Here is a 16,904-nt window from a genome sequence, read left to right as displayed (position 1 = left end):
AACGAGGACACGTGGCAAGCCTATCTATATAATCCTCATGAACTTGGAAGCGCTAATACAGACGATCCTGTGTTGTTCTGGTTTTGCAGATGGGGAAACTGAGGCGGAAGGCACCCACGGGACATGGGCAACCCTGAAAAAAACTTGGGATCCAAAAGCAAAGCCCTGCTGCCCTGTTGCCAGCGGGATGTAATCATAGCTGCCAAGTTATCCCTTTTTTAAAGGGATTTTCCCTTATGCTGAATAGGCTTCCTCGCGAGAAAAGGGGAAACTTGGCAGCTATGGATGTAATTGAAACTGCCTCCAGCATTTCGAAGAATCGCCAGCGTCAAGTTTCGCCGCCCGGCTGCTAAGTAACAGCCTCGTGATTGCTTTTTGTGCGGGAAAGAAGCGGCTCCTCCCCAATGTCCCTGGAGCTGCCTCGTAAGGCGGAGGCGGAGGCGGAAGAGCGCCCGGGGCGGAGCTACGGAGCTCCGTGTTAGTATACAAAGAAAAGCCGCTGCACGTTGTCGAGGGGAAGCCGCGCCCTGTCTTTCCGCCGCTCCCCCTTCTCTGACGTTGCCGCATTCCGCCCTCAAAAGCGGAGGCATCGCCAGACATTCCCCAGACCTGAGCGCGACGTTCCACGAGAGATGCTGCTGTGCCTTCTGCTCGGCGGCTCGCAATAGAGAAAAACACAAAAACCAACCACCTCGCCAAGCGTCCAAGCCGCATACCTCACTCTCCGCCTCCTGAATTTTCGTCGTTATTCTTCTTGTTTTATTTAATAAAAGAACCATAAATTATTGTTATTTTATACCGGCTTTTTTTACGAAACAATTTATAAAAAAACACCTATTGCTGATATTTTAATTTATAGATATATATATTTTTTCTTACTGGGCCTTTTCATTGTTAATATCCGAGGGGATATTTTGTTCTTTTGCTACCGTTGAAGACGCGAATTAAATCTCGAAGATCTCGTGGTCCTTCAGAATTTTTTTTGAATTTTAATTTTTGTGGGGTGGAAAGGAGCTCCGGAACATCCAGGGTTTTGCCCGCAGCTTCACTGATCGAGGTAAAAAAAAAAAACTTCTTGGGCTGCTGTTTCAGGGGGTTGGGGGGGAATCTGTGGTCTTGGGGAGGGGGCTGGTTTGCTGCTGTGGTAGCGAAGGCATGGCAACAACAACACAAACCCAAATCGTTTCTTTACGTAAGATTGAGTGTTCAAAAAAAGAGAGAGAAAGAAATAGCCCAGCCAGCGTTGCTGCATCTTTGGAGTGCTTGGGATGGGGAAGACCTAGCAGAAAACAGGCGCTGCTGGTGCAGTCTTGTGACTGATTTGCATTTTTTCCATTTTAAAAATGCAGGGACCCCTCTTTTATTATATTATTATTATTATCATTATTATTATTATTATTATTTAAGAGGAAGGGTGGAAGAAAGAAATAGCAATGAATGGACAATGAAAGGATAACGAGCAAGGCAGGGTGGTTAATTTATCGAAAGGAAATGTGACAATCGCCCAACTGGGTTGCATCATTTTCCGTTCAGATGGGGTGGAGTTGGCCGGCTGCCCAAGCCTGTACAGAGATTTGTGTGTGTGTGTGTGTCAGTGTGTCATTTCTGGTTTTACACAAGTCGATTTTCGTGAACTTTAAACTAGCCGATGCAATTTCGGGTTTCTCGTGGTTTAGTCTACCCTTTAAGAAGTCAACCCTTATAATTAAAATGACTACCTTTAAATGTCTTGCGGGGGGGGGGAGTGGGGAGCAGGTGATGTATAGGTCGAAATGGGTTGTTGGGCAGATATGTGATGTGTTGTGTTGTGTTGCGCACCCCCTTGACTTTCCCACGAAGATCTCCCCCAGTGGCGGGGGCTGCCGTGTCGAAGCTGGAGATTATCTTTGTTCTACTCTCTTGTACTTTTCCTTCCCTCGCCATCCCCCTCCTCCCTCCCATCTCTGCTGGTACTTTTCCACTCGCCTGGCTGCCTATGAATCAGCCGCGGTGAGCAAAAGCGGCGGCGGCAGCAGCAGCAGCAGCAGCTGCTCACGTGACCCAATTCGGGAGGACTACTGCAGTATTGACGTTTCCCTTTTTTTTTTTTTTACCTTCACAGACAAGGCAAGTCCAGCAGCCAAGGACAAAAGATCAAGAGGAGCCCAGGCTTGCTGCCACTATCCCAAATAGTGAATTTGCCTGCTTTTAATCCGGTACCCGAAAAAAGGCATCCTGGATCCCATCATGACCAAAGCTGAAATGGGCAAGCTCAACACGACTCCTGACGAAGAAGACAGCAGCAGCTACAGTTCCAACAGCAATGACTTCAACTACCCCTACCCAACAAAACCAGCTGCTATGAAGAGGTCAGAGATGTTTCTGTGCATTGCTTTAATAATAATAGTAACAGTAGTAATAATAGCAATAATGATACATAGTCCAGTTCCTCTTCAAATCAATGACAAATCTCTGATTGATTTTGACGGAAGTGGATTTCAACCTTCATCCCCAAATTTACCTTTAATAAAAAAAAAAAGGCCGCAAGAATGGCCAATATCTCAGTTTGTACATACAGCAGCAAAAACCAACCCTTCCCAGACCAAATCTTATTGAAATTGGTGGATTACGCAATAAAGAAGACCCCAATGTTGTTTTATGTTGCTTTTTTCAAAAGTTGATAATACTTAAGTTGCTTTGTTTTCCTTCTTTCCCCCCTCTCACAGCCATTATGTAGACATGGATCCAGAAAACCAAAACTTTTTACTTGAATCCAATCCTGGAAAGAAGAAATATGAAACTGAATATGTAAGCATGCATCACAAATCTTTTTAGTATTGAGTACATAAGTGAAGATAAGGCTCCCCCCCCCCGCAAATTAAAACCATTTGCAAATAATTGTTTCTGAACAAATTATTAACCACCACCACACTTTTTTTCTTATTCACAGCGTCCAGGTACTACTTCCTTTGGGATGTCAGTATTTAATCTGAGCAATGCTATTGTGGGCAGTGGTATCCTTGGACTTTCTTATGCCATGGCAAACACTGGAATTGCTCTCTTTGTGTAAGTATTAGAATGCAGCAGAATTGCAGCATTATATTGTTGGTGTTTGTGCATGCTAATGTTTTCCGTTTGCCATTTTAAAATGTAACCATGGAAAGGAAACTTGGGCACAGTTGCCAAGTGAATGAACACACATTAGAACTCCCGGGCTATTCGAATATAAACCAGTTTAATCCCACTGAGACCAGGGATGGAATCCTATGCATACCCATTTGGAAACAAGCTCTGTGGAACTTGTTTCTCAGTGAGCCATGCTTGAGATCAGGTTAAAATTGAGAGCCTCGGTTGATGATTTCAGCCAGAAAGTTAAGCACGTGTTTAAATCTCTCCTGCTAAAATAAATGGACTCAAAACATTTATTTATTTTTTGCTGGATTTCACCTGTCCTGTCTTAGCATCTTTCAAAATAGGGGAAGGAGAAAAGAAAAAGGGGAAATAAATATTTTTATTCATTCTAAGGAAGAAATTATATTACATGTGCATTTTCCAGTGCTTTTAAGTATTCCATTTTCGGTTAATACACATTCCTGCCATTCATAAATGCATGCTTTCTCCAGTTTAAATGTCACTACTTGCTTCTCCAGCTCGTGTAAAACCTCACTTACCCATCCTGATTCCTGGCCCATAGTGTCCTGTAGCTAGACTTGCGTATATAATATCACAAGACATTTCTGTTCCTAGCAGCACAAAGTGCTTGTCAATTTCATCTCTACACTCTCTTGTCAATTTCCCCCTAAATTACTATTTGCCTCAGCCTTGGGATACACACTAATACACCTTTCAGGTTAAAATTTGTATATATTCATAGTCCTTGGGGATTAAGAAATTGGAGAATACATTTCTAGGCAAATAGGTTTCTAGCTACATGCTCACTGGCATGGAAAACAAGGAGATCGCTTGCCTGTATTTAATACATGCATATTGTATATATGTTTCCTGTAGAGGGCAGTGTATATTGAGAATGTGTAGCCTTGGAAAAGCAAAGCCAGTGAGAGATGGTCATAGTAGCATCTATTACAGTGGAACTCTTAGAGGCAAACTCCAGATGTTTGGGACTACAATTCCCATGATCCCTAACTAACAGGACTAGTGGTCAGGGATGATGGGAATTGTAGTCCCAAACATCTGGAGGCCCGGAGTTTGCATATGCCTGTCTTAGAGGGGCAAAATAAAAAAATTCCTTCAGTAGCACCTTAAAGACCAACTAAGTTTTTATTTTGGTATGAGCTTTCGTGTGAGATACACTGAAACAGAATCTGGGTCTGGTGGATTCTGTTTCAGTGTATCTGACGAAGTGTGCTTGCACACGAAAGCTTATACCAAAATAAAAACTTAGTTGGCCTTTAAGGTGCTACTGAAGGAATTTTTTTATTTTGCTTCGACTCAGACCAATATAGCTACCCACCTGTAATTAGAGGGGCAAAATACAGAGGTCTAATTTTCTGATTTTTACACTATGAAGCCTTAATAGGAACCAAAGAAATTGTTCCATCCCAGGAGGATGGTTTAAAACAGGCATCCCCAAACTGCGGCCCTTCAGATGTTTTGGCCTACAACTCCCATGATCCCTAGCTAAGAAGGCCAGTGGTCAGGGATGACGGAATTGTAGTCCAAAAACATCTGGCCACATGACCTGGAAGCTGTACGCCGGCTCCCTCGGCCAATAACGCGAGATGAGCACCGCAACCCCAGAGTCGGTAACGACTGGACCTAATGGTCAGGGGTACCTTTACCTTTGTTGAACTTAAATGGGCTTTGCATTACACTTTGCCCTGCAGTGTATACCTCTGGCATGCATTATGCTGATGGCATTGTAACCAAGATAAAACGGTCCTTTTGGTATGTATGCATGCTGAATTCAGTGTGTTGTTTTATCAGACAAAGTTTAAGTTTTATTTATTTTCCATGGACAACTTAATTTCTCCGAAATGTACTTTAAGGCAGAGTCCTAAGTACAGAGTAGATTTCATGGGTGTTAATGGACTTGCTTCAGAATAAGCATGTTAAGTATTGTGCTGCTAGTTTTATGCACATCTAACTCCACTTAAACACAGGGGAAGTTCTGAGTAAATCTGCCTTTGATTGGGCTATTAGTTTAAAGTCTTAAATAGCTCAGTTTTGTTTTGGAACATGTAATTTAATTATCAGTCTTAAAAGGAAGAACAAGTCCCCACGAATATGCCTATTTGCTATAGAACAGTTGCTTTGTAGATTTAACGTTGGATGAAGAACAGATCTATAATTTTGAATAAATTTTGTGTATATGTTTAATGGTATTCATGTATACAATCCCAGAAGCAAGCGTATTAGCTTCCACTTGAATTTTCAAACATCTCCTATATAGTTTACCTTGATTTTTATCTAGATAGCTGTATCTTTGTTGCTTATAATGATGAAATTCTTATTGGTAGAAATTTTTTGTCTTATGTAAATGACTCTGCAACAATGGACATTGACATTAACATAGCCATGAAGCCAAGTCTAATTGGGGGCAATCTGTAATCAGTTTGTCTATTTAGTTCAGTGGAGTGCTACTCCTTAGACCCCTGGGATTTAAGCATGTGCTGGATTGCATCCATTATATGAAAGGAAGTTCAATGCAAATGTGCATTGCTTGTATCTATGATCAGATTGGGCATTCCCGTAAATCAACATGAGTATTGCATTGAGATGCTGACATTTTATCATTATAGCTCCACCGCAGGAGGTGCCAGTGTTTAATATTATGATTAAAAAACTCAAAACTATAACCATTTTTGATTGTCTAAACTTAAGAGTCATGAGCTCCATTTATTTTTGTAAGTACTAAAATGAACAGAAAAGAAAGGGAAGCAATATTTTGCTTCCCCTTTCAATATCTCAGATGGGGAGAAATGTTTGCCTAGAAAGGGCTTGTGGTTAACATAGAGTGAGTCTGAACTAGCTTAAAGGCAGGTAGTCCACCTTTAGAAGCATGTCAACGGAATCATATGTAATCCTTGTTGGGATGGCTTCTTATAACCTCCACAATAAAGAGCACCACTGTTCTAATTACATTTATTTTTAGAATTATTTCAATATTTTCTTCAGGAATTATACAGCCACCTTTAAAACCAGTTATCATTTTATCACTTGGGAAGCGCATCGCTTTGGCAGAACTGAGCCTGATTTTGTTATCTTTTCTTGTTGCAATTTAGATGCTTATTTCAGCCAAAGTAAAAGTTGTTTGTTTATGTGTTTTTTAAAGAATTCTTCTGTGCTTCGTGTCAATATTTTCTTTATACTCCGTTCATCTACTCTTGAAGACTGCCAATGAAGGAGGTATGTTAACATCTACTTGTGACTAAGAAATTCCCTTCCCTACACTTATAAAATACAAACTTGTAACTTTAAATTACACTCTAGCAACTGCTCTGTTTCTTGTTGCTGTAGGGTCTCTGCTATATGAACAACTGGGAATGAAGGCCTTTGGCATGGCTGGAAAACTTGCAGCATCTGGATCTATTACAATGCAGAACATTGGAGGTGAGGTTTTTCAGATAAATGTCCCTTTTTACACTCTGAAACACTTTTCTTCTTTGTTCTGATGAGATGAGCTTGTCACACAACATGTTTCCATTAGCAAGCTAAAAGTGACACCAAGAAACATGTTTCTGTGGCCCTTTTGTGCCATGCTCTCTATTTGCATTGATGTACAATATCATTCACCTGCAGCTATGTCAAGCTACCTCTACATTGTGAAATATGAGTTACCATTGGTCATCAAGGCATTTATGAACATCAAAGAGAGCACAGGGTAAGTCTTCGAACTGCTCAACAGAGAAACTGTTAGTGGGAACAGAAATAGGCATTGTAGAAATTTTATCTGATGTCTTCCATTGAAACATGTAAGAAGAGATCATGGTTGAGATCCAGTTATACTGGCCTACTTGTTGAGTGGTCTGTTTGACATATGATACAGCCTATAGTAGGAAAGGGGTTAGAAAAAAGCCTTGTTGTTTAACAGAATAGCAGGAGATGTAAACAGGAACAGTGTTCACCATAGCTGCCAAGTTTTCCCTTTTCTCACAAGGAAGCCTATTCAGCATAAGGGAAAATCCCTTTAAAAAAGGGATAACTTGGCAGCTATGGTGTTCACTGAATGGCCAGTCCAATTACTTCTTTGTTCTGAAAATGTAATCAAGCTGTATTTCCAACATGTTCTTAGAAGCCAGCATGTGTATGGTAGTTTTTTTCACACTGCCTTCATACAAAATATTATTGTAAGTATCATCCCATCTTAGTCACTGCAGTGATGTTACTCTTGAATCGGAAGTAACTATTCATAGCTGCCAAGTTATCCCTTTTTTAAAGGGATTTTCCCTTATGCTGAATAGGCTTCCTTGTGAGAAAAGGGAAAACTTGGCAGCTATGTAACTATTTGGGCACAAGCATTCAGGGACATGAGTTGTGTTTCTACAGGAATTCAAATAGCATGATTAGAGTATGAGATTCCCCCATATTTTAGTGGAGACAATGCTTGCAACCCATAGAAAGTATGCAATATCTAAACCTCATTGTATTCCTTAGACTGTAATCAGACCACTAAGCCACATCAAACTCAATGGTGCTTAGTTTCATGTAGCTTTCTCTGAACTATGCTCATTGCATTTTCGAATAGCTATAGCAGGCATCCCCAAACTTCGGCCCTCCAGATGTTTTGGACTACAATTCCCACCATCCCCGACCACTGGTCCTGTTAGCTAGGGATCATGGGAGTTGTAGGCCAAAACATCTGGAGGGCCGCAGTTTGGGGGATGCCTGGTGTAAGGCCTCCTATATCCCCCCTGTGGTAGTCCTGTGCCATACCACTTAGGAAATAAGCTCCCATTGGACTCAGACTTGCTTTTGAGTAAACATATTATGGATTAGGCTGCCAGTCCTTCTGAAGGTGTTAACTGGAGCTTAGTCTCATTGATATCTGTGCTACTTAATCCAATGTAGCTGCTGTAACCCAGCAAAGCACAACCACATGTGCACAAGAGGGTCTTTCCTATTGAGAGCTGTAGAAAAGTAAAGTACTCCCCAAAGACAGGACCTTACAGAAACGTAGCCATTAATGGGAACTCACGTGTAATAGGTACTCTGGACCAGTACTGGTGTCCTGTGTTTCTCTATTGCACTGTGATAACAATATAATATTTTTAAATTATAGATGTGATGACCGCGCAGTTTTTCAACTAAGATTTCTTTCTTTTCTTACAGAGAATGGTACCTCAACGGTGATTATTTGGTTATATTGGTATCCTTGTGGCTCATTCTTCCTTTGTCATTGTTGAAAAATTTAGGTAAGTAGGCACAGGAGATATAAATAAAACTAGGGTGAACAAATTGGGAAATAATGGCAGTCCTCTTTGTGATTAACCATGGCACCTGTAATATGGAAGCCACTTCTACATTCTGCTCAGTTTTACTGTGCATGGAGAGCTAAGAGGCACAGCAGTTTCCAAAGCCCTCCTAGCTGATGAAATACAGATATATGCCAATATGAAGGCAATATACTTGAGCATCAGTTTTTATATCCATTTACCTGGGTGTAAGTTTTATTAAAGTTGGGGGGCCCTAATAAAGTATGAAAGAGCAGGATGGAACCACCACATTAAATCTAATAGTGTTCTTATTGGATGTGTTGATTTGATTTGGGATAACAGAATGGAAAGGTAAACCCAGATAATTGCTAAAACAAAGGTGTGTGCTTTCTAGTTGTTCAGTGATTTTGAATCAACATATTAACAATTTCAATTCCTGTAAATCCCTTGTCTTGGAAACTCACTTTTGAGTTGTGCAGACAATGCTACTGGATGTGCCATCTCCCAAATATGTTACAAGGACTAATTTAAAGCATTTTTCTGTTTCAGGTTATCTGGGTTACACCAGCGGATTTTCCTTGTTGTGCATGGTCTTCTTCCTTATTGTCGTAAGTGCAACATTTTCTACGCATACATTTAAGTGTTTAGGATATTTAATTCAAGTGAGATGCTAGTGACTTCTAATTAATGTCATTGTTTTCTAGAACAAATGTATCCCATGAAAGTAACAGGCAGTACGCTTTGTCATTCTCCGTTAGGTCATTTGCAAGAAATTTCAAATTCCATGTGGACTGGAAAGTGACTTGATTAATGCAACTCTGAACACCACCCTAGAACATCTTTCAACCACTGCACCTTTTCATGTATCAGAAGTTAATATAACCAGTAACGACCAATGCACACCAAAATATTTCATCTTCAATTCACAGGTAAATATTAGTATAAGAGGGGGTGGGAGAAAATAATCTGCTATACTAATTAGAAATTTAATTGTGACTATTTAAAAGCCTCATTGACTGCTGAAAAAAATCATTTTTCTCTTACAAGAGCACTGTGTACCCGTAGTAAGGTTCAGTGCTTCTTTAAATGTCCTTATGTTAAACAGGATATGACTGTAAGCTGGAGAACATTTTTGTCTTGGGCACAAGGGTGCCAATAATTAAGTACATTGCTGGCTTTTAACAATGCAAGCAATCCAATCCCTATTTAGCAAATGCCTGTGTTTTGAATTTTTGTCATGCAAAACAGCTATCTGGCCTATTGCCTATAAAGATGAATTGTGGGTTCTGAAGCTGTTGAAAGTTTCCACCACACTCAATGGAGCTTACTTCTGGGAAAGTGCACATAGGCTTATACTCTAAGTAAGATGCATGACTGGTCCTGCTCCAGTCCAAGAACAATTTGTTTGGGGCTTTACACTGACTATTGTGAAGGCAGGCAGAGGCCAATCGGTAGGGATGCCCACCCAATCATAGCGCCCTCTAGCAGTCTGGACTGAAGGTTAGGATTACAGCCTTTCTGTGCAATCTTGCGCATGTTAATTTAGGTGTAAATCCCACTTTTTAAAAATAAATAAATAATGAAGCTAGCTCCCTCGTGAATCCTTCCCCAGTCTGATGTCATCCCTCTACTGTGGACTATAACTTCCATAAGATCTAGCTAGTATAGACAACTGTCAGGGGTGGGAATTTTAACCCAAAGTACCTGGAGTGTGCTTACTAGCACTGCAGCCTTAGCTAATGAAGAAATATACTTACAAGTTAATATTACAGAAATATTCATAAGTGCATTTGTATTTTTGTGCTTTTCAGACGGTCTACGCTGTACCAATCTTAACATTTTCCTTCGTCTGCCATCCTGCTGTTCTTCCTATTTATGAAGAACTGAAAGGGTAAGTAAGTCTTGCGCATGTTACATGTCAGATATTTTATAGAAACAGGAATGGAAGCACATAATTTCAGAATCGATAATACATTTTGTTTCTTTGAAACAGGCGAAGCCGCAGAAGAATGATGAAAGTCTCCAATGTTTCATTTTTTGCCATGTTCCTCATGTATCTTCTAGCTGCTCTCTTCGGCTACCTGACATTTTATGGTGAGCAACTTCTCTTCTGTTTCTGTTTCCTTTTTTTGTACCTAAACATTCTGTGCACATTTTGGCCAGACACAAACCAACCCAAATAAACCACCCTTAACGTTCATTTTGGTGGGAGAGGTCTAGTAATGTGCTAAAGTCTTCCTACTGAAACCAATGGGACTTTACAAGTGTTTAAGTTCATGCGTGCTATTTGCATCTTACGACTATGAATGTAATCTCAGATGAGAGCCATGAGGCGCTTGCTCTCCAAAGTCCAGTTAACTTATTTGAATATCATTTCTGAGTAATTTATTCAAAGGAGTGCAGATTCGCAGTTTGAAATGCACTGCTAATAAGAAGCAAGCCTCGTTAGATTCAGGAGGGCTAGCTTCTAAGTAGAGATGCTTAGGATCATGTTGCAAGGGGAGTGAATGCTGTTAGAAATGTGACTGATGGCAAAACATAGCTCTCTGGATTTATATGAAAACCAATAAATGTAAATAAGTAGAACAAGTAGGGTTTAGAAGCATAATTGGAAAACTCCATTTGAGAATCAATTGATATGTATTTAAACAGAGCACAGGGATTTTCCTATTATATATATTTTTTACCATCTACAGTAATTAACATTCTATTAAAACACAATTTTCTTTGCAGCAAAAGTTGAGCCAGAGTTGCTTCATACTTATGCTGAAGTCCTGGGAGCTGATGTTCTTCTCCTTATCGTTCGTCTGGCTGTCCTGATGGCAGTGACACTTACTGTGCCAGTTGTGATTTTCCCAGTAAGTGACCTCAGTTTTTCCCCCAGCTTCAACAGTAATTTGGAAATCAAGCTGATTTAGAATTTGTCTGCTAATTTCCAGTTGTGATTTTTTTAAAAATAAAATAATAATAATTTCCTGCTATTTCACCTTTCTGCATCAGTTTGTTTTTGTTGAGCATGAAAGGCAAAGAGATCTATTCCGACTGCTGTTAAATTGAAGCATTTTAGCTTTAAGCTGTCGGGACACGGGTGGTGCTGTGGGTTAAACCACAGAGCCTAGGGCTTGCCGATCAGAAGGTCGGCTGTTGGAATCCCCGCGACGGGGTGAGCTCCCATTGCTCAGTCCCAGCTCCTGTCAACCTAGCAGTTCAAAAGCACGTCAAAGTCCAAGTAGATAAATAGGTACCACTCCAAGCGGGAAGGTAAACGGCGTTTCCGTGTGCTGCTCTGGTTCGCCAGAAGCGGCTTTGCCATGCTGGGCACATGACCTGGAAGCTGTACGCCGGCTCCCTCGGCCAATAACGCGAGATGAGCGCCGCAACCCCAGAGTCAGTCACAACTGGACCTAATGGTCAGGGGTCCCTTTAGCTTTAGCTTTAAGCTGGTAGACTGAATGAGAAGCAGCCTAAAAGTAAAGGCTCAAAACATGAGGAAAGTTAACACTGGGAAGTTCACAGAAGGAAAGCTTGCTGCTCCTTCCTCCCCTATGCAACCATCTGTGTGACCACACACACCCCAACCAATCTTCTGCCAAAGACTCTCCGAAGAATTGGAGCGCCCTCTTGAACAAGTTGAGATGGAAAGAGGAGGAGGCAATTGTGAACTTTCCTTCTGCAAATTTCCTTAATTTTAACTTGCCTTAGGATCCAACCTGAAACCTTTGGCTATCTATAAGGGCTACCAAAACTTCAAAATGGATTTCCCCCACAGGCTATCCCTCTCACTCATTGTTACAACGTTATAAACATTTCCAAAAGTTTGAAAAATGTACTTGGAATATGCCTTTAAGGTGTTGTTGTTTTTTTTAAAAATGATTTTAATAAACTTCCATTTATTTCACAGATCCGCAGCTCCATCACACAGTTGTTGTGTTCAGGGAAAGAATTTAGTTGGTGGCGCCATACTGCAATTACAATGGCTCTTTTGGTATTCACCAACATTCTCGTGATCTTTGTTCCCACAATTCGAGATATATTTGGATTCATTGGTAAGGGTTCTGTTGTTCTCGGTTCTTCTTGCTGTCATTTTCTAAAGCTTTTTTTTATTTTAAAAAAAATCAGAATACTGTAATAGAAATGTTGACCATTTTTTTTTATTAACACAGGTGCCTCCGCTGCTGCCATGCTGATCTTTATACTGCCATCTGCTTTCTACATTAAGCTAGTGAAGAAAGAACCAATGAAATCTGTTCAGAAGATTGGGGTGAGTAAAGAGAAGTGCTCATTATTATCATGCTTGTCTAGCTCGATCAGTAGAATCAGAAAACGGCAAGAGCTATTTGGCTGCATGAGCAGAATGACTATCAAGCATGCTAGTCATGAAAGAAAAACATTGAAACATTTATGTATTTATGTAGAATTAGGTTGCTGGAAATGTACAGCTAATATAAGAAGATTAAGGGAGCTCTTGAGTCCTTATCAAATTCTTAACTAGCAACAGACATTTTATCACGGATTCAAAGGAAATAACCATCAGTGTGGAAAAGGAACTGTACAATAAGCCAGAGTTCCTTGATAAATTTTCACAGCTACATCTCCCACAACAGAGAAGGCAAGACATGTTTAAAGTTTTGTCATCTTGCTTTTGGGAAATGCAGAATGTGAGCCCCAGCTGTGTATACAAGTTCCCTTATATGTGCACAATTGGCCCTTTTCTTTATCAAGTTCCATTTGTTTCTGGCAAAATCCTTCAATATTTTTTTTATATAATGTCTTTGTAGGCTCTTCTTTTCCTGATCAGTGGCGTATTTGTGATGACTGGAAGTATGACCTTGATCATTCTGGATTGGACCAGCAATGCTGCTTCTAATGGCCATTAGCTATCTGCTTTGGACTCCAGTGCTCATTCAACCATCTACTGAGAAAAACAGAACTTCTTACCCACGTTTGCAATTCTGCTTCCTTTCGAAATGCAGATTCTTTGATGCTGGTTCTTCTGAATGGAGAATAGGTGAACTTTTTTAAAGAAAAGATACTATTCTGCACTATGGGAATCGATACTAACATCAAACCACCTGAATCGTTGGCTGAGGGAAGTGACTATTTATTCCATTCCAGAGAATGGACAGCTCTCTCTGTAAAATTTTATCAAGCCATGTTTGGCTTTTGTCATTGTTACTTGGATATTTTATTGTTTTACTTGAATGTGCCTAATGGAAACAATTGATGTGAGAAATAAGTTAGTTTACATCAGGAGGGGGTAAGCTAACCATTGAAAGTGAATGAGAAAAACACTATTATTTTTGTACCAAAAATTTTATGGACCTCAAAAGCACTATTTTGACTTTAAGAAAATGTTTTGTAAGTTGATGATCCAAATAAGGGTAAAAAGAAATCCGTAAAACTGTTTAAGCAGAGTTCTAAATTCAACATGTTTTGCCTGCCTACAGAGGCATATCCTTAAAAGTATATTTTTTGGCCATATGAAATTATTTTTGAAACCTATAATGTGAAAGGTTGATTAATTTGAAAGACTCAAAACTGTTTAATGATTTCTACACGTAACTTAGTTATTCTAACCTAAAACCAAACAAATACATGTTAAGACAACCCCGTGGCAATATTTCTAATCCAACCAACATAAACCACCACACTCTTTCAAGTAGCTATTTACTCAAATTGTCATGTTTTAAAAAAGATTTCATACCATTAGAATGGATGATGTATTAAAACAATTTTTATGTAGCAAACATAGAATCCAATCCAATTAGTGCTACAACCAAACAAGGCCCTTGAAATTAATGAGGGATGCATAGGAGCAGTATTTGGCAAATTGCTGGAAGTACAATCCTAAGCATTTTTCTTCTTGAGGTACTCAATAGTGCAATTAGATTAAACAAATGGGATCATTATTATTCAGTTGCAGGTACCAACCAAATCATGTTGGGTCATTTGCCATTAATTTGGGGTTCACATGATCCAGTGAAAATTTTACACATTTTAGCTGGTTGGTTTTTTTAAAAAAACAAGTAAAAATGAGGTCCTACTATTGTTTACTAGCAGTATAGCAGTATTCACACACTGTACGATGTTTTTCAACTACAAGTTTTCATCCATTGTTGGATTTTAAATTATTTTATGTTTTTGTTCCTCTCTGACAATGTGATATTCCTAATTGCATATAGTACGTGTATATGGCAAAAGCTCTCTTCATAAGGCAACTGGAATTCCTAATGCAACATACATTGTACAGCAGCCTTTTAAAATTACTATTATTAGTATTAAGACCTTGACGGGACTACACTGTCATCTCATATTTTTCTGATATAGACATGTGCGGTTTGAGCCTTAAGTAGTTTGCTTTGAAAAGGAGGTGTTAATTCCGTGGTCACTGAGTGCTGGATCCTTCCCTGTTTGCAAAGAGATCACCATGGAGCATTAAAGAGCCCTTTCTCTGTGTGCATTTGGCATACTGGGGACATTACAGGAAATGGAAATTCTTCCATGTACTTCCCATATCCCATCCAGCTCCTCTAAATTTTGTCAGGGTATACAAGAAGAACACAGTACAAACCCGTGCTTCACCCCCCAGTGCAACCAAACCAGTCATGCTCTAAATTCACCTCTGAATTCACCCTAAATTCACCTCTGAGCAGACTTTCCATTCCCCATCTTGCCCTGCAAGTGTACCGCTGGGCAGCACTTGTGCTGAGTGGGGAGAATAACACTGCTCTTATTAACACTCCATGGTGATAAATCTCTGTGTCTGTACTACACCTGCATAGGTAAGGATCATGCACTGTTTAGTTACTATGCATGTTCCCTGCATTATTTCCATCCCAGGCTGAAGAGATGTTGTACTTTCATAAGAACACATTCAAGCACCACTTAATAGACACAGATGCTGCTGGAAAGGACGGACTGAAAGAATAAAGACAGGCAGAGTTTTAACAAGCGAAGTCCTCAATGGACGGCTTTCCACTATGTTCATTTGGCATAATAGTTTAGAAACCTAATTTAGCTGATTTCAAGCAGTAGCTGAGTTAAAAGGATCAAATCGTGGCATACAATTAGCTAAACGACACTGGCTTTTTTTCTTTGGGAAAAAAACGTTTAGGTCCATTTTTTAATAGCTGGCAGATTACTGCCACTCTGTCCCAGGTTTTTACAATCTGGCAATGCAAACCTTTTTGTTTTGTATTTCTGCAAGGCAACTGCCATCCCCTAAGGCTGCAATTTTGATTCCATGGAAGTCAGTATCAAGAGGAACCTGCCTTACAGAAAAGTGTCTACTTTTCCCCCCCTTTACAAGTTACAAATGGCTTGACATTTTGAACTCAAGCCATTGTCCTGGGCAGGGCAATACGAACTGTACTTTAATAACAGTCCCGATAATCTCTTTTGTTCTCAGAGAATCCAGGTAACCAACAGCCACACCCATATGTGAAACTTTGCTTTGCTCTGTACTTAAAACATCCAAACAGAGACCATCTTTGAGTTTTCAAAAATCAATAGTTTTCAAAGCAATGGCTTGGTATAATGTCAGATGCTATTTTTATTGGTTTACATCTCAGAACCACCATGGGCTTCGGTGTAATCCATTATACATCTGTGCATGATGTAATGAAAATGACATCTCCTTTCCCCTGCAAATTAGACTAGACTAGTGGTACTTGGCTTTCATATTTTGCATACTTCTGAAAGCTGCTAAGATGAGCCTTGGTTAAAATGGCAGCTCTTCCAATTCATCCATTCGTGTGGTTCTTGTAAAAAAATACTAGGATTCCCAAGTACCTTCAAGATATCAGAATGGCACAGGGAACAAATAACCATTTTTTTCCGAACACATTGGGGAGCGTTTGTAACCAAGAAGCTAAGTTCATTGGTTCATCTCAACAGCTGGAAGAGTTAGCAAAGGTAACAGAAATTATGACTGTACTAATTGTTGCATTTCAAAGGAGTCATTGATGGATCAGAGATACCTCGACAGTACACTGTGAATCATGCAGTTTAGTGTCATCCAGTAACTAAAGAGGTCTCCCACCTGACCTTGCTGTGTACCACTAGGCTATATTGATTTCTAGTGTCTGTTGTAAACCTGTCTCTCTAGAGGTTTCATCGAAGCTCACAGTTTCAGTATTAAATTAAACCACTGTTTTTCACCTAATTTTTAAATTACTGTCTTCCATGTTATTTCATTCACAAAATGTAACATGTTATTTATAGAACAATAACCTGTTGAAGTTAAAACCTATTTTTCAGTATTTATGGGTAGCCTTTGTATATAAACTGTGTGTGTATATATTGTAAGTATATTGTATATAATGTAGGTTTGGGAGTTTGTGTTTATGTATATAAGCTTTCATTACAATTCATGGCTAATGCATTATGTCCATGACTCATTCCTGTTTATGCATTCAGTTGAAAGAGCTATCAGATGGAAGTCTCCAGAGAAATAATTATGGCTCCCCAAATGGAAATCCTGTGCCCTCAAATTGTCTAAGGAGACACAATAACATTTAAAGACCAAGGCTG

The 16,904-nt window shown here is 39.6% G+C and overlaps 1 protein-coding gene across 1 annotated transcript; it reads left to right on the top strand.

Moving 5' to 3' along the window:
• Positions 1-569: 569 nt before the first annotated feature.
• Positions 570-14,935, top strand: SLC38A2 (solute carrier family 38 member 2). The gene is made up of 16 exons (XM_035128294.2): positions 570-1,057; positions 2,102-2,348; positions 2,706-2,787; positions 2,930-3,045; positions 6,272-6,345; positions 6,457-6,549; positions 6,739-6,820; positions 8,269-8,351; positions 8,922-8,980; positions 9,131-9,301; positions 10,184-10,263; positions 10,366-10,466; positions 11,106-11,230; positions 12,274-12,418; positions 12,536-12,633; positions 13,151-14,935. Exons 2-16 carry the CDS (start codon positions 2,227-2,229, stop codon positions 13,247-13,249), a joined length of 1,530 nt encoding a protein of 509 aa, XP_034984185.1. The 5' UTR covers positions 570-1,057; positions 2,102-2,226; the 3' UTR covers positions 13,250-14,935.
• Positions 14,936-16,904: the final 1,969 nt, after the last annotated feature.

The sequence above is a fragment of the Zootoca vivipara genome, chromosome 10, assembly GCF_963506605.1.
Source record: "Zootoca vivipara chromosome 10, rZooViv1.1, whole genome shotgun sequence".
In the NCBI taxonomy this organism is placed as follows: Eukaryota; Metazoa; Chordata; class Lepidosauria; order Squamata; family Lacertidae; genus Zootoca; species Zootoca vivipara.
Note: the sequence above shows the minus strand (reverse complement) of the source record. Positions and strands in the feature narration are given on the sequence as shown.

Excerpts from the sequence above, each read along its gene's own strand:
- SLC38A2 (XM_035128294.2), top strand. The coding sequence starts at position 2,227 with ATGACCAAAGCTGAAATGGGCAAGCTCAACACGACTCCTGACGAAGAA. Across the intron at positions 6,346-6,456 it reads GAAGACTGCCAATGAAGGAG|GGTCTCTGCTATATGAACAA; the intron begins GTATGTTAACAT and ends TTGTTGCTGTAG. Across the intron at positions 10,467-11,105 it reads CGGCTACCTGACATTTTATG|CAAAAGTTGAGCCAGAGTTG; the intron begins GTGAGCAACTTC and ends TTTTCTTTGCAG.